The sequence below is a fragment of the Vicia villosa genome, linkage group LG5 (genome assembly GCF_029867415.1).
Source record: "Vicia villosa cultivar HV-30 ecotype Madison, WI linkage group LG5, Vvil1.0, whole genome shotgun sequence".
Lineage (NCBI taxonomy): Eukaryota > Viridiplantae > Streptophyta > Magnoliopsida > Fabales > Fabaceae > Vicia > Vicia villosa.
In genome coordinates this window covers 81,787,733-81,810,330 of record NC_081184.1, presented here as the reverse complement: position 1 = coordinate 81,810,330, position 22,598 = coordinate 81,787,733, and the positions used below count along the sequence as shown (strand labels likewise).

At 36.9% G+C, this 22,598-nt stretch overlaps 1 protein-coding gene across 1 annotated transcript in view; it reads left to right on the top strand.

Moving 5' to 3' along the window:
- Positions 1–15,374: 15,374 nt before the first annotated feature.
- Positions 15,375–22,598, top strand: part of LOC131604900 (uncharacterized) — a 31,076-nt gene continuing 23,852 nt past the window's right edge. Inside the window, exons 1-2 of the mRNA XM_058877316.1 lie at positions 15,375–15,584; positions 20,266–20,436. Of these exons, the coding sequence (XP_058733299.1) occupies positions 15,375–15,584; positions 20,266–20,436 (381 nt within the window). The remainder of the gene's footprint in view (positions 15,585–20,265; positions 20,437–22,598) is intronic.

Genomic DNA, 22,598 nt, shown 5'->3' with positions numbered 1-22,598 from the left:
GACTACGTTGAATCGTGACGACCGTTATCTTTCCCTTCCAATCTGAGTTGCGCTGCATTCGTGCTTCGTAGAAGATGACCTACTGATGATGAATACTCCGCTATGGATTTTCTGAATGATCAAGTTTGTCCTGAACACAGTTATTTTCCATATGTCCCTAACTTTTGCGTAGACTACCCCTTTCGGGTTTTAAGTCTACCGGGATTGATTATATATTTTTTATGTCTCTAACTTCTGCCTGAATCGCCCTTTCGGGTTTTCGATTCACCGAGACGCTCTTTTTTGCCTAAGTCGCTCTTTGCGAGTTTTCAACTTAGCGAGCTCTTCTTTTGTTTATTTAGGCGAAGTATTTCTTGACTGCGTCAACATTCACAGGACGGATGAATTCTTCTCCATCCATAGTCGTAAGTATTAAGGATCCTCCTGAGAAAGCTCTCTTGACCACGTACGGGCCGTCATAATTGGGAGTCCATTTGCCCCTAGAATCTGTGAGAAAATATTGAATCTTTTTTAGCACAAGGTCGCCTTCTTTGATCGTACGAGGTCGAACCTTTTTGTCGAAAGCTTTCTTCATTCTTTGTTGATATAGATGTCCGTGGCATAAAGTTGTCATGCGCTTTTCTTCGATTAAGTTCAACTCATCGAATATGTTTTGACACCACTCGGCTTCTGTTAATTTTGCCTCCATCAAGACTCTCATTGATGGGATCTCGACCTCTATGGGTAGGATTGCCTCCATGCCATATACAAGGGAGAAAGGAGTTGCTCCAGTCGAAGAATGTACAGATGTACGGTAACCATGAAGAGCAAACGGGAGCATTTCATGCCAATCTTTGTAAGTGATGACCATTTTCTGAATGATTTTCTTCATGTTTTTGTTAGCTGTTTCTACAGGTCCATTCATCTTTGGTCTGTAAGGAGACGAGTTGTGATGTTCAATCTTGAATTCTTCACAAAGTTCCTTCATCATTTTGTTGTTCAAATTTGACCCATTGTCAGTGATTATCTTGCTAGGAATGTTGTAGTGACAGATGATGTGATTCTTGATAAACCTGATGACAACTTGTCTTGTGACGTTTGCATATGAAGCTGCTTCGACCCACTTGGTGAAATGGTCTATGGCTACCAAGATGAAGCGATGTCCATTGGATGATTTTGGCTCAATCATTCTGATCATGTCGATTCCCCACATGGAGAAAGGCCAAGGGGAAGAGAGTATATTGAGAAGAGATGGTGGCACATGAATTCTATCGGCGTAGATCTGGCATTTGTGACACCTCTTTGCATACTGGTAGCAATCTAACTCCATCATCAGCCAATAATATCCTGCTCTCAGTATTTTCCTTGTCATGGCGTGTCCGTTGGTGTGAGTACCAAAGGAACCTTCATGTATTTCTCTCATGAGTGTTTCTGCTTCGTTTCTGTCAACGCATCTGAGCAGAACCATGTCGAAGTTTCTCTTGTACAGAACATCTTCATTCAAGAAGAATCTGCCAGCTATCTTTCTCAAAGTCTTTCTATCTTTCTTTGATGCCCCAAGAGGGTACTCTTGTCTTTGAAGAAAGTTTTTGATGTCGTGATACCACGATTTGTCGTCGATGATTGCTTCTGCTGTGAAAACATGAGCGGACCTATCCAGGCGCATAACATCGATTCGAGGAATGTCATTCCAATGATTTATCCTAATCATGGAAGAGAGTGTGGCTAATGCATCAGCCAAGTTGTTTTCTTCACAAGGAATGTGATGATAATCTACTATGTCGAAGGATGGTAACAATCTTCTCGCGTAGTCTTTGTAAGGGATTAGCCCAGGTTGGTGTGTTTCCCATTCTCCTTTGATTTGATTGATGACCAAAGCAGAATCTCTGTATACATCCAAGTGTTTGATTCTTAGATCCACGGCTTCTTCGAGACCCATGATGCAAGCTTCATCTTCGGCCTCATTGTTTGTACACTTGAAAGTTAATCTGGCGGTAAATGGAATATGAGTACCTCGAGGGATAACAATGATTGCCCAAATTCCTCGTCCATAAGCATTGACAGCTCCGTCAAAGATTAAGCCCCACTGGGATCCTATTTCAGGTTCTTCGTTTGGTAGCGGCTCGTCGTAATCTTTCATCTTGAGGTACATGACGTCCTCGTCTGGAAAGTCAAATCTGATTGATTCATGATCATTGAGTGGTTGGTGAGCCAAGTGCTCAGCTAGGATGCTTCCTTTCACAGCTTTCTGAGCATGATATTCAATGTCATATTCTGATAATAACATCTGCCAACGGGAAATTTGTAACACCCCGAAAATTATTTCTAATTATTTAATTTAAGTAGGAAAATTATTTAATTGGAATAACTGATTTTATGAGGAACATTGAGAAATATTGGAAAATAGTTATTGGGCTGTGTTGTGGTTAGTGAGAAAGGGAGGTGTTAACTTGTTAGACCCATTAACCAAAGTTATTCTATTTCTCATAAAATAGAAGGAAATTGTGGAATAGGAGGGTTACAGCAAATGGGAGAAGAGAAAGAACGTGAAAATAACTGAAGAGCTTTGGAAAGGGGAAGACCGAAGATCAAACCTAAGGTAAGGGGTGATTACTCTAATTATATGGTATTATGATTTTGATGATGATAGGATTGAATTAAGGGATTAGAATCTCTATTTGGGATGTTAGGTTTTGTGAAATTCCAACACTGACATGCATGATTTAATGAATTGACTGCAATTGATGATGTAGTATTGTTACATGGTGTTATGGTATGTTGTTTGTGCATTAGAATCATGTATTTGGAGTATTTTGATGTTATTGGTGATCAATTTCGTAATGGTATGAGTTAGTATGTGTTTGGGATGCATAAAAGCCTTAAAAATCATGTTTTTCAGCTACTGGGTTCGTGCGAACCGGTTCCCATGTGGGAGGAACCGGGTTCCACCGTTTTAAAACGTTAAAAATAGAATTTTTAGGTCCAGGAACCGGTTCCCACATGGGGAGGAACCGGGTTCCAGTACAAATTCCAGCAGCACGTTTTGAAAACTATTCTAACTTTAAAAGCTTCTAATTTTCAAACCGTAGGTCCGTTTTAGACGCCGTTTTGGACGTTGTTTCTTAAATTAAATACTCTACGATATAAAGTAAAGTAAACAACAATAACTTGATTTTATTTTGAAAATCTTGATTTATTTCGTTTATGGCGTGTTTTGTACATTGTGTGCATGATTTGGTTAATGTGACAATATGGTGATGTTGTAATGATATAACTGTGATTTGACGTTATATGTGTTGTGAATTATATATGATATAATTGTAGATGGTGCTGAAACCGAATATATCATTCGGTGTTGCTTTTGGTGAGTTATTGGTAATGACACTATTCATTTTGATCATGTGGTGATTGTTGTGATCGTATAATGATAATTTGATTTGTTTTGAATGATGCATAATACATGTACATACTTGTTGGTGATAACTATGTTGAGTAATGTGAGACAATGTTGTTCATCGGATCGGTGATGTTGTAAGTATGTCATATGTGTGCATTCATTCATATGCATTTTGGTGATGGATCCCGATGATGTTGTGGATCAAATGGTGGGCATAATTCCCATTGTGTGGAATTTGTGCCGGCTGGGCTGTATCTCGGTGATGAATAGATCAGTCGGATGGGTTTAGCCCATGTATGGTACCACATGCATAAGAGTCTGCATCGTCTTTGTATAAATTGTGACATGTCAGGATGAAATCCGGTGTTATGATTGTGTTGTGTTATTGGTGCATACTATTGACTTGTGCTTGTGATTGGTATGAATTGATTAATCTGAATATGCTAAGTAGGGTGGATAATTGCTTATGAATTCTATATCTAATGATTTATAATGCTATTTAATTATGATGTAGTCTCACCCTTACTTTGATGATTTCAGATTGAACTAGCGGCTTAAGTGATCGGTGAGGATGGCTTGTAAAGTCATGTCTTTAGTTTAATAAATAGGTGTCGGTGTCATGCTTTGAGACTTGTAACACTGGGGAACGCATGTTTTTAGAGTTATCATACTCTTTTGTTTCTTTATTATTTGGTTTGGATAATTCTCTTTTGTTGGAAGAAAAGGCTTAGATCCTTATGAATGATGTTTTCATGGAGTATCCAAATATTTTTGATTTTCCGCTGTGATAAAACATGAGTTTGGATTAATTACATGTTGTTTTCTCAGTAGAGTATGATTACACCTGGAATGTATAATTGTTTTAAATTGTGACGCCCTTGAATTCATGTTTAACTCTGATTTTTGTACTATGTTTTCGGGGTATTTAGAAGGGTGTTACACAATTCTCCCAGTTAAGGCAGGCTTTTCAAAGATGTACTTGATTGGATCCATCTTGGAGATCAAACAAGTAGTATGCCGAATCATGTATTGGCGAAGACGCTTGGCAGCCCAGGCCAAAGAACAACAGGTTTTCTCGAGCTTGGAGTAGCGGGATTCACAGTCGGTGAATTTCTTGCTCAGGTAGTAGATGGCATGCTCTTTTCTTTTTGTCTCGTCTTGCTGTCCAAGGACACAACCCATGGAATCTTCTAAGACGGTTAAGTACATTATCAAAGGTCTTCCTTCCACTGGAGGAGACAGGATGGGTGGTTCGAGCAGATATTCCTTAATGTTGTTGAATGCTTTCTGACAATCATATGTCCAGACGCAACTTTGATTTTTCCGTAGAAGTTTGAAAATTGGAGCACAAGTTGCAGTCATGAGATATATGAATCTCGAGATGTAATTCAGACGTCCAAGAAATCCTCTAACTTGTTTCTCGGTTCTGGGCGAAGGCATTTCATGAATTGCCTTGACTTTGTCTGGATCCACTTCAATTCCTCTTTTGCTGACGATGAAACCAAGGAGTTTTCCTAAGTAGACATCAAAGGTACACTTGTTGGGATTCAGGCGAAGCTGAAACTTCCATAAGCATTGAAATAACTTTGTCAGATTCTGTATATGATCCTCCTCATTTTCTGATCTGGCAATCATGTCGTCCACATAAACTTCCACTTCCTTATGCATCATGTCGTGGAAAAGTGTAGTCATGGCTCTTTGATAAGTTGCCCCTGCGTTTTTTAGTCCAAAAGGCATAACGCGGTAGCAAAACGTTCCCCCGGGGGTGATGAAAGATGTTTTCTCCATATCTTCAGGTGCCATTTTGATTTGGTTGTATCCCGAAAATCCGTCCATGAATGAGAAAACGTTGGATTTTGCTGTACTGTCAACCAACATGTCAATATATGGTAAAGGAAAGTCATCCTTAGGGCTAGCTTTGTTCAAATCTCTGTAGTCGACGCACATGCGGACTTTTCCGTCTTTCTTGGGAACGAGAACAATGTTGGCTAACCACTGAGGGTATTATGAAGTGACAAGGAAACCAGCGTTGATTTTCTTTTGAACTTCCTCTTTGATTTTCATGGCCATCTCTAGATGAGTTCTTCTCAATTCTTGCTTAACCGGAGGGCATTCTGGCTTCAATGGCAAGTGATTTTAAGAGTCGCCACCGACTTTTATTTTATCCAATGAGAAAGGCTAAAAGAAAAGAAAAAGACCTTTTAAAGATTTTGAGTTCGGGGGGTAAGTTATACGAAGGGAAGGTGTAGAGCACCCTTTGCATCCATGGTTATCCATGGGCTCTTAATTGCTTAGCTCACTTTGTTTATTTGAATTGTTTGAAAAGTAATGTGTGAATAGTAAAAACTTTGAAGAAGAACTTTAGCTTGTAAATAAGCATAGTCTTTTTGAAAAGTTTCTTTGAAAAGAAGTGGGAAAAGATTTGAATTTGAATTTGAATTTGAAAAAGAGCAAGCAATTAATAGCAACTACCCTAAGTTTAGAAATTTTTTCTTTTAGCTTTTCAGGGCGAAAGGGTCTATCCATACCATGAGAGGGCAGGAAGCCTTTCAATTGGATGTTTAAGGGTCATCGAGAATAATCGTTCGCCATAAGACTGTCCCTTGCCATAAAGAGGGCAGGTAGTCTAAAGGAAGGATATAATAGTCATTAATCTTTTTAGGCATCATGCGAGGATACCTTAGCAATAGGGACATATCATCATTTATAAGGCAACCTCGAGGGAGTTTCTATAACTTTAAAGGCAACATTTGCTTTAGGTATCCTCGGAATCGAGGGACTTGACTATTTTTATGCAACAAAATTAAGGCAACAAGGCAACAAGCAACAAAGGCAACAAGAGGGATTACCCTAAAGGTGTGTGGGTGCAACAATCACGTGGTTAACTTCGATGATATTTATCTTATAAGTTAGTGATCTATATTCAGTTAATAGTCTTGCACTCCCTAGGGTTACTAACCACGCAGTTTAAAATTGCAAGAATTAAAGGCAGGAATTAAAACCTACGCTATTACAATAAACACCTGCGGGGATGGGGGAATTAAAAGGCGGGAAAATAAACCTAATCTATTAGGATAAAACCCTTATAGGGTAACAGAAAAGATAAAGGCAGAAAATAATTTACACATCTTTGAATGCCTTGATCCTCCTAGAACCCTCAATTGACTCTGAACATCTGAGAATTAAGCAGGCAATAATAGGGGTGAGTGTAGGAGAGATTCATCGACATTTGAAAATAAACCCTAATTTTTATAAGGCAAAAATTAAAAGATAAAATAGCATTTAAATAAGAAAAGGATTAGAACTTAGCTTTTTGATCGGCATGGCGCGTAGTCGGAAGATCTTGAGATAACCCTGAAAAAGTTGCACAAAGAAAAGGAGATTTTAGTGTACGAATGGTTCATTGACTATTGATATGAACCCTATTTTAACCAAAAAAAAGGCGAACAAAATATAAAATGATATTAAACATACCCTAAAAGGTTAATGGAATCGAAGATTCGATTAAATATATGAATCAAAACAAAATCTAACAATTACAGGGTTAAACCTGGTATTTAACTAATTAAATGTATAAACGATTAAAATTAAAGAACTATAAAGAAAATCGAGTTTCGATTAAATAAAACAAACGTTATTCATAAAAACAAAAGGTTTTAAATAGTTTAAGTAATAAAAACAAAAGAAAACAAGAAAAGGAAATAATAATAAAAAAAAGATCTATGCAATTAAAAGTAATAATAAAAATAAATAAATAAAATAAAAAAGGACTCAACTTTGATCAGGTGTAGGCTGCTTGTGAGGGTACATGGTGTGCCAGCGCCTTCTCATGCATTAGATATGGAGTTGAGATGATCTGATGGAGGAGGATGACGGTGCGTCGTAAGTCTGAACGCGTGCGCCTCACTGTGTTAAAGGAAAAAGAAAATTTGAGTGTCCCGACCAAGGATCAAACCCTCGCTTTGATAGTCCATCTGCGCTTGACTTACCACCACACCATTCTCATCTCACTGTCAAACAAACACACATAAAACATAATATAATAAAATAACACCTAAGCAAATTTTAAGCGCAGCCTTCGCGCCTCATCCTCTTCGTCTCTTTCGTTGAACTCACCAGATTCACAAGCTTTTGGCCACGGTTTTCATGCGTGGCCATAGCCCTTCCCCTTAAAAAAAATCTGCAATCAACCTCAATCGAAGCACACAAATAGACCAAATCAAGTATAAAGGGCACTAGGAATTCAGTGGACCTATTAATTTGGCCTAATATCGTCCCTACGAAAAACCCATGTCTGGAGGATTTAGAACCCTAGCAATGGCATCATGTCAGATATGCATCAAACATCTTATTAAACAGACCAAAAACATTCTAAACTTCAGTATGAACACGTATGCACAATCAAATCATGTTTAAAACGCATAAATCGCTCGTAGTGAATTTTGGAAAAATAGGTGCAAACCGTTAGCGATTTTCCTCACGATTTTGATGCTTCAATCAATGCAAAGGGCGTGGCTGGATTCAGAAAGACGTGAGGAATGTATTTTGATGCTTGTAATATCTTGAATCCAAACGAAACTTGATATGTATCTCAACTTTTGTTCACGGTTTTCACAGTCTTTTTCCAGGGACTCCTTGCAGCCAATTCTCTCCTCTTTAATCAGAAATCCTTATGCATATATATAGGTCTGAATTAGGTTTGTCAAAATTGAATCATATCTCCTTAATTTGTGAGATTCATATTTGATTTCAATCATATGCCATTCTTTCCAAATTTGCCAAATTTCACCCTTTTTGATGGATCTTATTTGTCACGAAATTATATTGATTATGGGTATTATTGATGATTAAATTAGATCCAAATCATATATTTTACCAAATATTTAACTTTCTCTTCATTTATTTGATTTTTAATTCTTTTTTAATTGAATAAAAATCATAATAAACAAAATAAATTAAATAATTTCGTGGCAAGTGGACTGTGGACTCTCAATATCATAAGGAAGGAGATTGGGTTTTAAAAACATGGGCCCATTTGCAAAGAAACTCATTTTGAAGCCTTTTTCTTCACATTTTCCTTCTCAAATTTGTCCAATTTTGACAAGGCATATCTCCCTCACTTTTTAAGGTATGGAGGAGTTCTATGACTTTTTAGAAACCTTGAAGAGTCCTCTAACCAATTATTTTGGTCCCATGTCAAAATAACTTTCCATGCTCCTTGTGTGCTCTTTTGAAAAAGATGACTTCTAATTGACTTTTGAAAAGGACCTATAATGTTTTGATCCATATCTCTCAAATGAAGCATTTTGAGACTTGGCATGTGAGAGACAAAGTTGTAGAGAATTCAATTTCCTTCAAAATGAGTTTTGGATGGAAAATTTCTGATGTTCCATGTAGGAGTTATGGCTGGTCAAAGTTTAGTTGACTTTCTCCTATGAAAACCCTAGCTTAGAAACTTTTGAATTTGCTGATTTCTGATCTTTTCTTGATGAATCATGATCAATCCTTGATCAAATGGTGAATGATACTTCAAAATAAGGATGTTGGCAAAAAATTAGGAGTTTTGACTGTACTTTGACCACAGTTGACTTTTAGGTCAAACCAGTCGACTGTTGACTTTCCGATCATTTGACTGAACAATCTTATGAATCAGGGCTTGAAAATTGGTATGAGGATCCATTGAGGAATATGAGAGACCATGGGTTTCTTTTGAGGTCTTAGAACCTGATTTTACTTTTAAAAAAACAAAACCCTAATTCAGAGGCACTTGTTTAGAAGATAGGTAGCTTTGGGCAATTGGAGATCTTTGAGCATTTGAAAGTCAGATGGACTGAAACATGATGGGCAAATTTTGGGGTATGACAGGACCAAGCGAAGACATCTGAGAAATCATTAAGCAGTTGTATCAAACTCTCTCTGCTCTCTGAACTGAGCGAAGCCCCAATCTTAACCTCTCTTTTGTTTCCATCGGAACCAATGTTAATGATCTCTAGAAGCTCATTGTATGGCTGAATGGCCTCTTCCCTTTGCTGAAGTAACCGTGAAATTTCCTTTGATATTTCTTCGTCTTCTTCTTCCTCTGCCTTGAATACAGGAAACCCAAAGATTGGAGAAGTCATACGATCGCACGTTTCAACGGGGTGTTTTATGATTAATCTGCATATGTGTGATAAGTTTTATTTAGACAACGAGGGAAGACTCGGTGTATGCAGTTAATGGAATGTTTTGATGTTTTTTAAGGGCGTTTTTTAGGATTACCAATTTCCGAAAAAAGAAAAGGGAAAAAATAACGAAGGAACAAAATGACATTTTTATTTATCGACAGTTACTTCTTGAAACAAAGACCCTATAAAACAAAGCTCTATTGCTTTGGGCGAAGCAAAGAGGGACATTTTCCTGAGAAATAGTAAAATGCAAAGCCCTATGAAACATCTCTTCACCATGGGCTATGGTGAGAGGATAAAATAACAGTGAAAGTTCCTACTTAGGAGTGCGAATAAATGTCGAAACTTCAACAGCCGTCCAATAGTGGCGAACCCCATTGTGCACTATGTAATCTGGCACCTTAGGCTTGAGTTGGCCTGTGGTAGGTCTTGATTTACCAACCACTGTCTTTGTAACACTCAGACGATCTTCTTCTACTTCAGCAGACTAAGCGGTGTGAGCATACCCATTTCCAAGTGGAGTATGTCGGACTTTCTTTTGAGGAAACTTCCAATCTTTTGAATGGAGAGACTCGTTGTCGGAGACACTTTCGAGATCATCCTCTTCTGTATTTTGATCTTGCTCTTCTCCCAAGATGGCGTTGACTAGGTAAGCATACTCTAGATTTGTAGCCTCGGAAGGTGACTTGGGCATATAATCCTCAATGATGACTTCACCAGACGATGATGATGAATAGCAAGGTTTGTGTATCTCTTTTGGCTGAGTAAGGTACTCATAATCAATATTCCATCCAGTTGGAATAATGTCTTCAAGAGAGATTTTTGAACTTTCATGAGCGGAGTATTTCACCATGTAGTCGAATTTCCCGCTTGGTTCTCCTAATGTTGAAGGATAGAAAAACACTTAGAAAGGGGGGTTTGAATAAGTGTAGCTTTAAAACTTGTAAGATAAAAACAAATTGCACAATGATTTTTATCCTGGTTCGTTGTTAACTAAACTACTCCAGTCCACCCCCTTGGAGTGATTTACCTCACCTGAGGATTTAATCCACTAATCACACAAGATTACAATGGTTTTCCACTTAGACATATTCTAAGTCTTCTAGAGTATACTGATCACAACCTGATCACTCTAGGAACAAACTGCTTAGATACCCTCTAAGACTTTCTAGAGTATCCTGATCAACAACCTGATCACTCTAGTTCTTACAAATAAATGTAAACAAATTCTTTTAAGAGTTACAATGCTTCTTATAAAGTTGTTATCACAGCTGTGATTTTCTCTTAAGTTTAAAGCTTAATCTCACTAATATATTACAACAGCAATGTAGTGAGGTTGAAGATGAAGTTTGAGAGCTTTTTGAATTTGACAGCGTTTCTGTATATTTGCGCAAGTGTTCTATTCAGCTTCTCATCAGAACTTCTATTTATAGGCGTTTGAGAAGATAACCGTTGGGAGCATTAAATGCTTTTCGTGATCCGTACAGCATTGCATTTAATGTTTCACTCCTTTGTCAACTACCTCGAGCCTTGCTTTCGCTGTGTCTACTAACGTTGCCTTTAATAGCTACTAACGTTCCTTTTGTCAGTCAGCGTAGCCTGCCATCTTGAACTTGCTTCTGATCTGATGTTTGTGTAAACAACGTTTGAATATCATCAGAGTCAAACAGCTTGGTGCAGAGCATCTTCTTGTCTTCTGACCTTGAAGTGCTTCTTAGCGTGATACCATGAGAACTTCAGTGCTTCTACTTCTGATCTCAAGTCCTTCTGATGCTTCCATAGACCATGTTCTGATTCTTCTTGACCATCTTCTGATGTCTTGCCAGATCATGTTCTGATGTTGCATGCTGAACCTTCTGAGTCAGTGCTTCTTGCGCTGATTTTGTGCATACTCTTTATATAATTCCTGAAATGGAAATTGCATAGTATTAGAGTACCATATTATCTCATACAAAATTCATATACATTGTTATCATCAAAACTAAGAATATTGATCAGAACAAATCTTGTTCTAACAATCTCCCCCTTTTTGATGATGACAAAAACATATATAAATGATATGAATTTGCAATCAGAATATCAGACGGCTAAAGACAATTACACAGTTATAGCATAAGCATATAAACATAGTGTGTGAATATGTCTCCCCCTGAGATTAGCAATCTCCCCCTGAGATAAATAATCTCCCCCTGAAATAAATACTGGAAGAAATTTATAAATAAAGGACTTCCCTGAGTATTTTCCATTTCAGTTGAGACGATCACATATGCTTAGATCTTCAGAACATTCATAGCTTCTGCTTCTTGCTTCCATAGGACAGCTTCAGAGCTTGAATTTCTTCTTGAATCATTGCATGCTAGATTGTATCAGAACATTGTTGAATGTACCAGAGCATCATCAGAGCATCTCTACATCCTGAAATGTTACAAAACAAACTACACGACAAAAGTCAGAGCATGAATGAATCAGAACATAAAATATGTATCAGAACATATAATATGTATCAGAGCATAAACAATAATGTTTCAGAGCATATTTAGAATAAAAACATGCATCAGAATATTTAAGGGATAAGAATGAGTTAGAGCATATTCTATCATCATAATATCATAACATTCTTCCTTCTTGCTTCTGATCTTGAAGCATTACAGCACTCAGCTTGCTTCAAATCCCATGTCCTTGCTTCTCATGTTGAGCTTTTAAGAATATCTTCACTTCCTGCAAAACACTCAAAGACATAGAACTTGCACGTTCTGTTAGAAATGTGGAGACTTTCTCCCAGCAACTGGTAAAATAAATCAGATCATTTATCACAGTTTTCTCCCCCTTTTTGTCATAACATCAAAAACACAAAAGATTCAGATGAAAAAACAAAACAATATGAGAGAAAAGAAGGATAATTTTCATTGATTGCAAAAGTGAATTATCAGAAGGTACAAGGAAGATGCATAGAAGACAGATGCAAGAAACAAAGAAACAACTAAGACACAAAAGACTAAGACGACCCTAGCTTAGACATAATCTTGGCCAGCATGTCATGAATCCCGGCATTGCTCTCAGTCTGCCTCTCCATGAAAGAGCGGAACTCAGCATTGGTGTATTCTTGCTAGTCCATACGAGAAGCTAGCTCAGCTAGGTTCTTCTGAATAACCTCTAGAGTCTTCACCAGAAGAGAGGGTTCACCAAAAGAAGCTTCACAACTTCTGTTCAGAGGGACAGCAATCTCAACCGCAGCTTCCATTGTCAGATCATCATCATGATTTTCCTCACCAGGAATAGTCTCAGCAGGATGATCTTCAGCATCAGCTTCTCCCATATCAGCATCTTCTTCATACTCAGGAGTAGGAAGATCAGAATCTCCATTCTCAAGAGCTTGAAGAATGGCAGCAAGATTCCTTGGAGCAGAAGGACCTTCAACTTCTGGAGGATCAACAACTCCTGGAATGACCAAATTAGGGTCCTCCTCAGAAGGATTTTTCCTCAGAAAGTCAAACAGTGACTTGAAGTCTCCAGTCAGAACTGGATACCTAGGTCTCCAGACCATAATATCCCTACAAGGATTGGCTTCCATCTCCGCAGAAACTCGTGCTTCTGCAAGTTCATCAATGAATTCCTTTTCTTCAAAACAATATCTCCCCCCAAGACGAATGAACCAAAAGTCTTCATAAGGCCTCAGAATTCCACAAGGTCGTGGAGCAAGTTCTACACAAATTTCCTGAAGTTCTTCAAAATAAGCATCTACTTTTCTTCGGAAGATTCTCCAGAATTTTCGCATAGCAACATCATTTTCAACTATTCTGAGAGTATCAAGGACTCTTCTGTTAGGAGTAAATTAATGGTAAATTCATGTGTTAATATAAGTGATTTCTTCTCTAAACCAATGCAAAAATGTGATGAATCCATAGGTTTTTATTAAGAATTGAACTGAATAAGTTTAGTTCGTGCGTAAAGCAAATCGAATCACTTGTGGGTGTTATTGTTGCAGGTTTTGAGCTGAATAAAAACTTAAGAAGAACATGAGGAGGAAAGAAAGCTGGAAGTCTCAAAGGTTGAAGAAAAAGATGGAAAGTACAAAGGGCGCGCCGCGAGAGTTCCTAGGCGCGCCGCGAAAATATTTCTGTTTGAGGGGCGCGCCGCGCCAGCCCGTTGCCGCGCCGCGGCCTCGGCGTTAAAAGCCCAAAAGTTCTGTTTTAAAGCCCTAGTTTCCAAGTGGTTAGAGAACTTTGTGAAGAGCGAAATTAGGAGAGCTATCTGATTCTGAAGCTGAGAATAACAATAGAAGGTGGATTCTTTACCAATTGAAGGCATTCTATTGATGAAGATGAATTCCTCCATTGATTCTTGTATGTTCTTCATGTCTATGGAGAGCTAAATCCCTCTTGTTGAGTCTAAGGTAGTAGTTAACCTATGAATATACATTACCATTGATTAATCCCTGTGAACAATTGTTTGAATTTATTATCAATAAGAAACCTTGTTTTTATTCTTAAATTATCGTTGAATCTTTGATCGAAAGAAAGGATTTAACTTTTGCCCTAGGTTACTATATTGATTCAATTGCAATTTGCAGAGATGGAATTGTAATTGGGTTTTCATAATTATCGTTCTTAATTACTATTATCGTTATTGTGATTTGGAGAGATCGAATCTCATACCGGTAAAAGTTATCTAATTTGATTTGCAGACATGGAATCTTATTTGAGGATAAGTGAAGATAATGATTCAAAGGATTGTTCTATTGTGAATTAATTGATAATTGTATAGGATTAGGTTGATGAACCCTAAAGACTCAACATCTTTCTTTATTTGTTAACACAAAGTCCTTTACTTGCTTTTATTTTATTATTTGCTTTTGATATTATTATTAGTATAAAACAAACCAAACCAAATTTCTTAACTCAAAATAAACAACTATAGAACGGCAGTGATATTAACCAATCCCTGTGGATACGATATATTACAGAAAATATTTACCCATAAATACTTTCAACAAATTGGCGCCGTTGCCGGGGATTGGTGTCAATATTGCACGCATTGCAATAGTCGTATTATTTTGAGTTATTTACTTAATTTTAGATTTTTTTTGTTTATTTACTTAATTTTAGATTTTTTGTTTAGTTACTTAATTTTAGAATTTTAGTTTAGTCCCTTTATTTTAGGATTTTAGTTTAATTCCTTTATTTTAGATTTTTAGTTTAGTTCCTTTATTTGAGAATTTTAGTTAGTTAGTTTATTTTAGATTTTGTTATTTCAATAATCTTTTAATTTTTATTTTTATTTCTTTTAATTTTATTTTTATTATTATTATTTTTTATCCTGTTATTTCACTTGTTTGCTAGTTTTGCAGAATTTTCTTTGTCGACATGTTCGACCCAAATATAAATGCTGCGATTCATGCTCAAAACGAGATCCTATTTCAACAAATGGAGTATCTCATTCAAAGTGTGTCACAGTTCACACCTCAAGTTAGTGAGTTTTATGATAGCAGATGGGGCACACCGGAAGATACGATAGAGTATCATATGGCTAACCATGAATATCAACAACAAGCCTTTCAACCTTACACTCAACCGTCGCCACAACAACAAGGAGGACAATCTAAGTTGGAAGAAACCATGAATCAGTTCATACAAATGTCAATGACAAATCAACAACAAGGGCCTTCACACTATAATCAAGGTTATCAAAGTGGACCCTCTGAGTTAGAGGAAACCATGAATCAATTCATGCAATTCTCTTCATCCATTCAACAAAACCGGGAAACGCAAGATGTTCAACTTACCAAATTCTTCACCGAGCAAAACGTAAGGCAAGTCTCAACTTTTCAAAATCCTATGACTTGTGTAGAAACTTGCAATGCTACTTCAATAAAGAGTGCAAAAGTGCTTGATGAGGAAGTTGAAAACAAGGATGTTGAGAAGGAAGATGATAATCGTGCAGCGGAAGATGAGGAAGATGAAATTGTTGTAACTGAGGTGAATAAAGAAGTGAAAAAAAGAGATCAATCCAAAAGGAAGAAAGCATGTGACAAAATGGCAAGCAAGGTGATACCGAGTCAACACCTCCCATACCCACATGCACCATCAAAGAAAGATAATGCTAGGCAACATGCAAGGTTTATGGACATATTTAAACAACTTCATATAAATATTCCATTTGCCGAAGCGTTGGAGCAAATGCCCAAGTATGCTAAATTCATGAAGAATATAATCACAAAGAAAAAGAAATACACAGATGAGGAGACCGTGTTGCTTGATGCCCAGTGTAGTGCCATAATCCAAAGAACTACTCCAAGAAAGGAATCCGATCCGGGACGAGTCACTTTGCCATTAAATATTGGAGGGAACTTCACTGGTGCCGGGTTGATTGATCTGGGGTCTAGCATCAACTTAATCCCTTTATCCATTGTCAAGAAATTAGGGAATATTTTGATGAAGCCTACTAGGATGACATTGCAATTAGCCGACAAGTCTATCACCTCACCATATGGAGTGGTTCAAGATTTGCTAGTAAAAGTAGACAAATTCTTTTTCCCGGTGGATTTTGTGGTAGTTGACATGGAGGAAGATCATGAGGTACCATTAATTCTTGGAAGACCATTCATGAAAACCGCCCGAATGATGATTGATATGGATGCGGGGATCATGAAAGTAAGGGTGCAAGATGAAGAGGTAAAGTTTAATCTTTTCGAAACCAAGAAGCATCCTAAGAACAAGAAGGATAGTTTCCAAATCGATGCCACCGAAGAAGAACTCAAAGATGCTGAAAATCAAGTTAAAAAAGACAAAATGAAAGCATCTCATGATACAAACATCAGCCACAAAGAAATTCAAGTTGGAAAAAGGGTGCTCTTGTGCAAACCAAGACTCAAGTTATTTCCGAATAAAGGGAAGCCAAAATGGTCGAGACCATTTGTAGTAAAAGAGGTATGCAATTATGGAGCCATTGTGGTAGATAATCCTAAGACAAAAGAGAGGAGAACCGTTAATGGAACACGGTTAAAAGATTTCTTCGGGGAAGTGGAGCAACATGCACAATTTTTAGTCCCTTGAAAGCATGAACCGTCGAGCCATGCGACGTTAAACGAAGCACTTTGTGGGAGGTAACCCACACTTCTAATGTTTTATTTTTGTCTATTTTTATTTCAGGAAATAATAAGGGAACCTTTCTGGTGAAAGCTAGGAAGAGGCAAGTAATATTGTAATACCCTCTGTGAGTCAACCCTCTCGGGCTTGTTACGAAACATTGAGGTCAATGTTTAGTTTAAGTTTGGGGGTGGATTTACTCTTTGCATTTTTTATGTTCAATTTTATGTTTTTATGTCTGTTATGTACTCCCAGTTAGAGTAAGTAGTCCCATAACAAAGCGAGAACCTCAAGCGAAGTATCAACAATGAAGCAACATGTATGAAAGTGGTAGTAAGTGAATGTTCAAAATTTTTGAGTTTCACTCTCTTTTTCAATAAGTAACAAAGCAGGTATGAAATTTCAAACTCAAACTCTTAATGTGTGCAATGAAACTTAAGGTGTTAGTAAATTCTTAACAGAAGTTCTTTATGGTACATTGTTTATTGGATCAGCTTAGCCTTAACCATTGTGAGGAAAGCTTTCCATGGTTTACTATATGCAGGAAGACCATTAATTATTTTTGACGTGTTCGTATCATGCTAAACCGGTTGTTGCATCGTCTGTGGAAATCTGTGGAAGTGATTTAGGCAATTGTTTGAATTTGAGAGTTCTTTGAGCCGACTCCACCGTAAAAATTATCTTCTTCTGTGAGAGTGTGATCCTTTGCTAACCATTCTTTGAGCCTGAGGTCAAGGTAAGTATCATAATATGCACCAAGGAAATACCTGGTGAGTTTGATCTCAATAAAAAGTTTTGTTTTGGACCATCAACCATAAAATTTGGTGATGTGTTTTCTCTTTGACCTTTTTTAGAAAGTAGGGGAGCATTCATATAATCTAAATACAGGTTGATCTCCAAGTTGGGGAGAGTCACTCTCAAAAGAAGAGTAAGTATATGTGGTAATTGGTGAAAGGCTAAAGAATTCGTAGCTTGAAAAAAAAAAAGAGAGAAAATTGATGGAAAAAGAACAACGTTTGAATATAATAGTTGTTGAAAAAAAAAGTGAGAGAGAAAAACCACGCTACGAATGGAAAAGGATGAACGGGTGAGAGAATTAAAGTTATAGAAAAGAAGGAATGAGTTATGATTTGGATGCTTCCCTAGATTAGGAACAACCCTTGATTATCTTCTTTTCTTTGAATCTAAACCGCATTACAACCCGAGAAAGACCTTCTGATTCTCAGATTTCACAGGACTTGATGCTAGCAATTCGGTGAACGTATGATATGGATTTTTGTTGATTTAATTGTGTGGATGAGTGTTTAACCCCTCGTTTATTCATCATGCTTTTTGATGAGAGTGATTAGTGCTGATTCAATTACAATTGTGTAGTGTTTTGAACTTCTGGAGGTGATTTGCTTTCAAAGTTTGTTTCATGTGTATGTTCTGAGTTTGCAGGTGGAAGAGGAGTATTTGACTTAGTTACTGGATTGAACCACTTAAGAAAAACGTGTTGAAAAACTTGTTGCATGATTGTCGGTAGACTTTGTTGGAGGTAAGTAATTTTGTTTAGGGACAAACAAAACTCTAAGTTGGGGAGAGTTTGTTAGGAGTAAATTAATGGTAAATTCATGTGTTAATATAAGTGATTTCTTCTCTAAACCAATGCAAAAATGTGATGAATCCATAGGTTTTTATTAAGAATTGAACTGAATAAGTTTAGTTCGTGCGTAAAGCAAATCGAATCACTTGTGGGTGTTATTGTTGCAGGTTTTGAGCTGAATAAAAACTTAAGAAGAACATGAGGAGGAAAGAAAGCTGGAAGTCTCAAAGGTTGAAGAAAAAGATGGAAAGTACAAAGGGCGCGCCGCGAGAGTTCCTAGGCGCGCCGCGAAAATATTTCTGTTTGAGGGGCGCGCCGCGCCAGCCCGTTGCCGCGCCGCGGCCTCGGCGTTAAAAGCCCAAAAGTTCTGTTTTAAAGCCCTAGTTTCCAAGTGGTTAGAGAACTTTGTGAAGAGCGAAATTAGGAGAGCTATCTGATTCTGAAGCTGAGAATAACAATAGAAGGTGGATTCTTTACCAATTGAAGGCATTCTATTGATGAAGATGAATTCCTCCATTGATTCTTGTATGTTCTTCATGTCTATGGAGAGCTAAATCCCTCTTGTTGAGTCTAAGGTAGTAGTTAACCTATGAATATACATTACCATTGATTAATCCCTGTGAACAATTGTTTGAATTTATTATCAATAAGAAACCTTGTTTTTATTCTTAAATTATCGTTGAATCTTTGATCGAAAGAAAGGATTTAACTTTTGCCCTAGGTTACTATATTGATTCAATTGCAATTTGCAGAGATGGAATTGTAATTGGGTTTTCATAATTATCGTTCTTAATTACTATTATCGTTATTGTGATTTGGAGAGATCGAATCTCATACCGGTAAAAGTTATCTAATTTGATTTGCAGACATGGAATCTTATTTGAGGATAAGTGAAGATAATGATTCAAAGGATTGTTCTATTGTGAATTAATTGATAATTGTATAGGATTAGGTTGATGAACCCTAAAGACTCAACATCTTTCTTTATTTGTTAACACAAAGTCCTTTACTTGCTTTTATTTTATTATTTGCTTTTGATATTATTATTAGTATAAAACAAACCAAACCAAATTTCTTAACTCAAAATAAACAACTATAGAACGGCAGTGATATTAACCAATCCCTGTGGATACGATATATTACAGAAAATATTTACCCATAAATACTTTCAACAAATTGGCGCCGTTGCCGGGGATTGGTGTCAATATTGCACGCATTGCAATAGTCGTATTATTTTGAGTTATTTACTTAATTTTAGATTTTTTTTGTTTATTTACTTAATTTTAGATTTTTTGTTTAGTTACTTAATTTTAGAATTTTAGTTTAGTCCCTTTATTTTAGGATTTTAGTTTAATTCCTTTATTTTAGATTTTTAGTTTAGTTCCTTTATTTGAGAATTTTAGTTAGTTAGTTTATTTTAGATTTTGTTATTTCAATAATCTTTTAATTTTTATTTTTATTTCTTTTAATTTTATTTTTATTATTATTATTTTTTATCCTGTTATTTCACTTGTTTGCTAGTTTTGCAGAATTTTCTTTGTCGACATGTTCGACCCAAATATAAATGCTGCGATTCATGCTCAAAACGAGATCCTATTTCAACAAATGGAGTATCTCATTCAAAGTGTGTCACAGTTCACACCTCAAGTTAGTGAGTTTTATGATAGCAGATGGGGCACACCGGAAGATACGATAGAGTATCATATGGCTAACCATGAATATCAACAACAAGCCTTTCAACCTTACACTCAACCGTCGCCACAACAACAAGGAGGACAATCTAAGTTGGAAGAAACCATGAATCAGTTCATACAAATGTCAATGACAAATCAACAACAAGGGCCTTCACACTATAATCAAGGTTATCAAAGTGGACCCTCTGAGTTAGAGGAAACCATGAATCAATTCATGCAATTCTCTTCATCCATTCAACAAAACCGGGAAACGCAAGATGTTCAACTTACCAAATTCTTCACCGAGCAAAACGTAAGGCAAGTCTCAACTTTTCAAAATCCTATGACTTGTGTAGAAACTTGCAATGCTACTTCAATAAAGAGTGCAAAAGTGCTTGATGAGGAAGTTGAAAACAAGGATGTTGAGAAGGAAGATGATAATCGTGCAGCGGAAGATGAGGAAGATGAAATTGTTGTAACTGAGGTGAATAAAGAAGTGAAAAAAAGAGATCAATCCAAAAGGAAGAAAGCATGTGACAAAATGGCAAGCAAGGTGATACCGAGTCAACACCTCCCATACCCACATGCACCATCAAAGAAAGATAATGCTAGGCAACATGCAAGGTTTATGGACATATTTAAACAACTTCATATAAATATTCCATTTGCCGAAGCGTTGGAGCAAATGCCCAAGTATGCTAAATTCATGAAGAATATAATCACAAAGAAAAAGAAATACACAGATGAGGAGACCGTGTTGCTTGATGCCCAGTGTAGTGCCATAATCCAAAGAACTACTCCAAGAAAGGAATCCGATCCGGGACGAGTCACTTTGCCATTAAATATTGGAGGGAACTTCACTGGTGCCGGGTTGATTGATCTGGGGTCTAGCATCAACTTAATCCCTTTATCCATTGTCAAGAAATTAGGGAATATTTTGATGAAGCCTACTAGGATGACATTGCAATTAGCCGACAAGTCTATCACCTCACCATATGGAGTGGTTCAAGATTTGCTAGTAAAAGTAGACAAATTCTTTTTCCCGGTGGATTTTGTGGTAGTTGACATGGAGGAAGATCATGAGGTACCATTAATTCTTGGAAGACCATTCATGAAAACCGCCCGAATGATGATTGATATGGATGCGGGGATCATGAAAGTAAGGGTGCAAGATGAAGAGGTAAAGTTTAATCTTTTCGAAACCAAGAAGCATCCTAAGAACAAGAAGGATAGTTTCCAAATCGATGCCACCGAAGAAGAACTCAAAGATGCTGAAAATCAAGTTAAAAAAGACAAAATGAAAGCATCTCATGATACAAACATCAGCCACAAAGAAATTCAAGTTGGAAAAAGGGTGCTCTTGTGCAAACCAAGACTCAAGTTATTTCCGAATAAAGGGAAGCCAAAATGGTCGAGACCATTTGTAGTAAAAGAGGTATGCAATTATGGAGCCATTGTGGTAGATAATCCTAAGACAAAAGAGAGGAGAACCGTTAATGGAACACGGTTAAAAGATTTCTTCGGGGAAGTGGAGCAACATGCACAATTTTTAGTCCCTTGAAAGCATGAACCGTCGAGCCATGCGACGTTAAACGAAGCACTTTGTGGGAGGTAACCCACACTTCTAATGTTTTATTTTTGTCTATTTTTATTTCAGGAAATAATAAGGGAACCTTTCTGGTGAAAGCTAGGAAGAGGCAAGTAATATTGTAATACCCTCTGTGAGTCAACCCTCTCGGGCTTGTTACGAAACATTGAGGTCAATGTTTAGTTTAAGTTTGGGGGTGGATTTACTCTTTGCATTTTTTATGTTCAATTTTATGTTTTTATGTCTGTTATGTACTCCCAGTTAGAGTAAGTAGTCCCATAACAAAGCGAGAACCTCAAGCGAAGTATCAACAATGAAGCAACATGTATGAAAGTGGTAGTAAGTGAATGTTCAAAATTTTTGAGTTTCACTCTCTTTTTCAATAAGTAACAAAGCAGGTATGAAATTTCAAACTCAAACTCTTAATGTGTGCAATGAAACTTAAGGTGTTAGTAAATTCTTAACAGAAGTTCTTTATGGTACATTGTTTATTGGATCAGCTTAGCCTTAACCATTGTGAGGAAAGCTTTCCATGGTTTACTATATGCAGGAAGACCATTAATTATTTTTGACGTGTTCGTATCATGCTAAACCGGTTGTTGCATCGTCTGTGGAAATCTGTGGAAGTGATTTAGGCAATTGTTTGAATTTGAGAGTTCTTTGAGCCGACTCCACCGTAAAAATTATCTTCTTCTGTGAGAGTGTGATCCTTTGCTAACCATTCTTTGAGCCTGAGGTCAAGGTAAGTATCATAATATGCACCAAGGAAATACCTGGTGAGTTTGATCTCAATAAAAAGTTTTGTTTTGGACCATCAACCATAAAATTTGGTGATGTGTTTTCTCTTTGACCTTTTTTAGAAAGTAGGGGAGCATTCATATAATCTAAATACAGGTTGATCTCCAAGTTGGGGAGAGTCACTCTCAAAAGAAGAGTAAGTATATGTGGTAATTGGTGAAAGGCTAAAGAATTCGTAGCTTGAAAAAAAAAAAGAGAGAAAATTGATGGAAAAAGAACAACGTTTGAATATAATAGTTGTTGAAAAAAAAAGTGAGAGAGAAAAACCACGCTACGAATGGAAAAGGATGAACGGGTGAGAGAATTAAAGTTATAGAAAAGAAGGAATG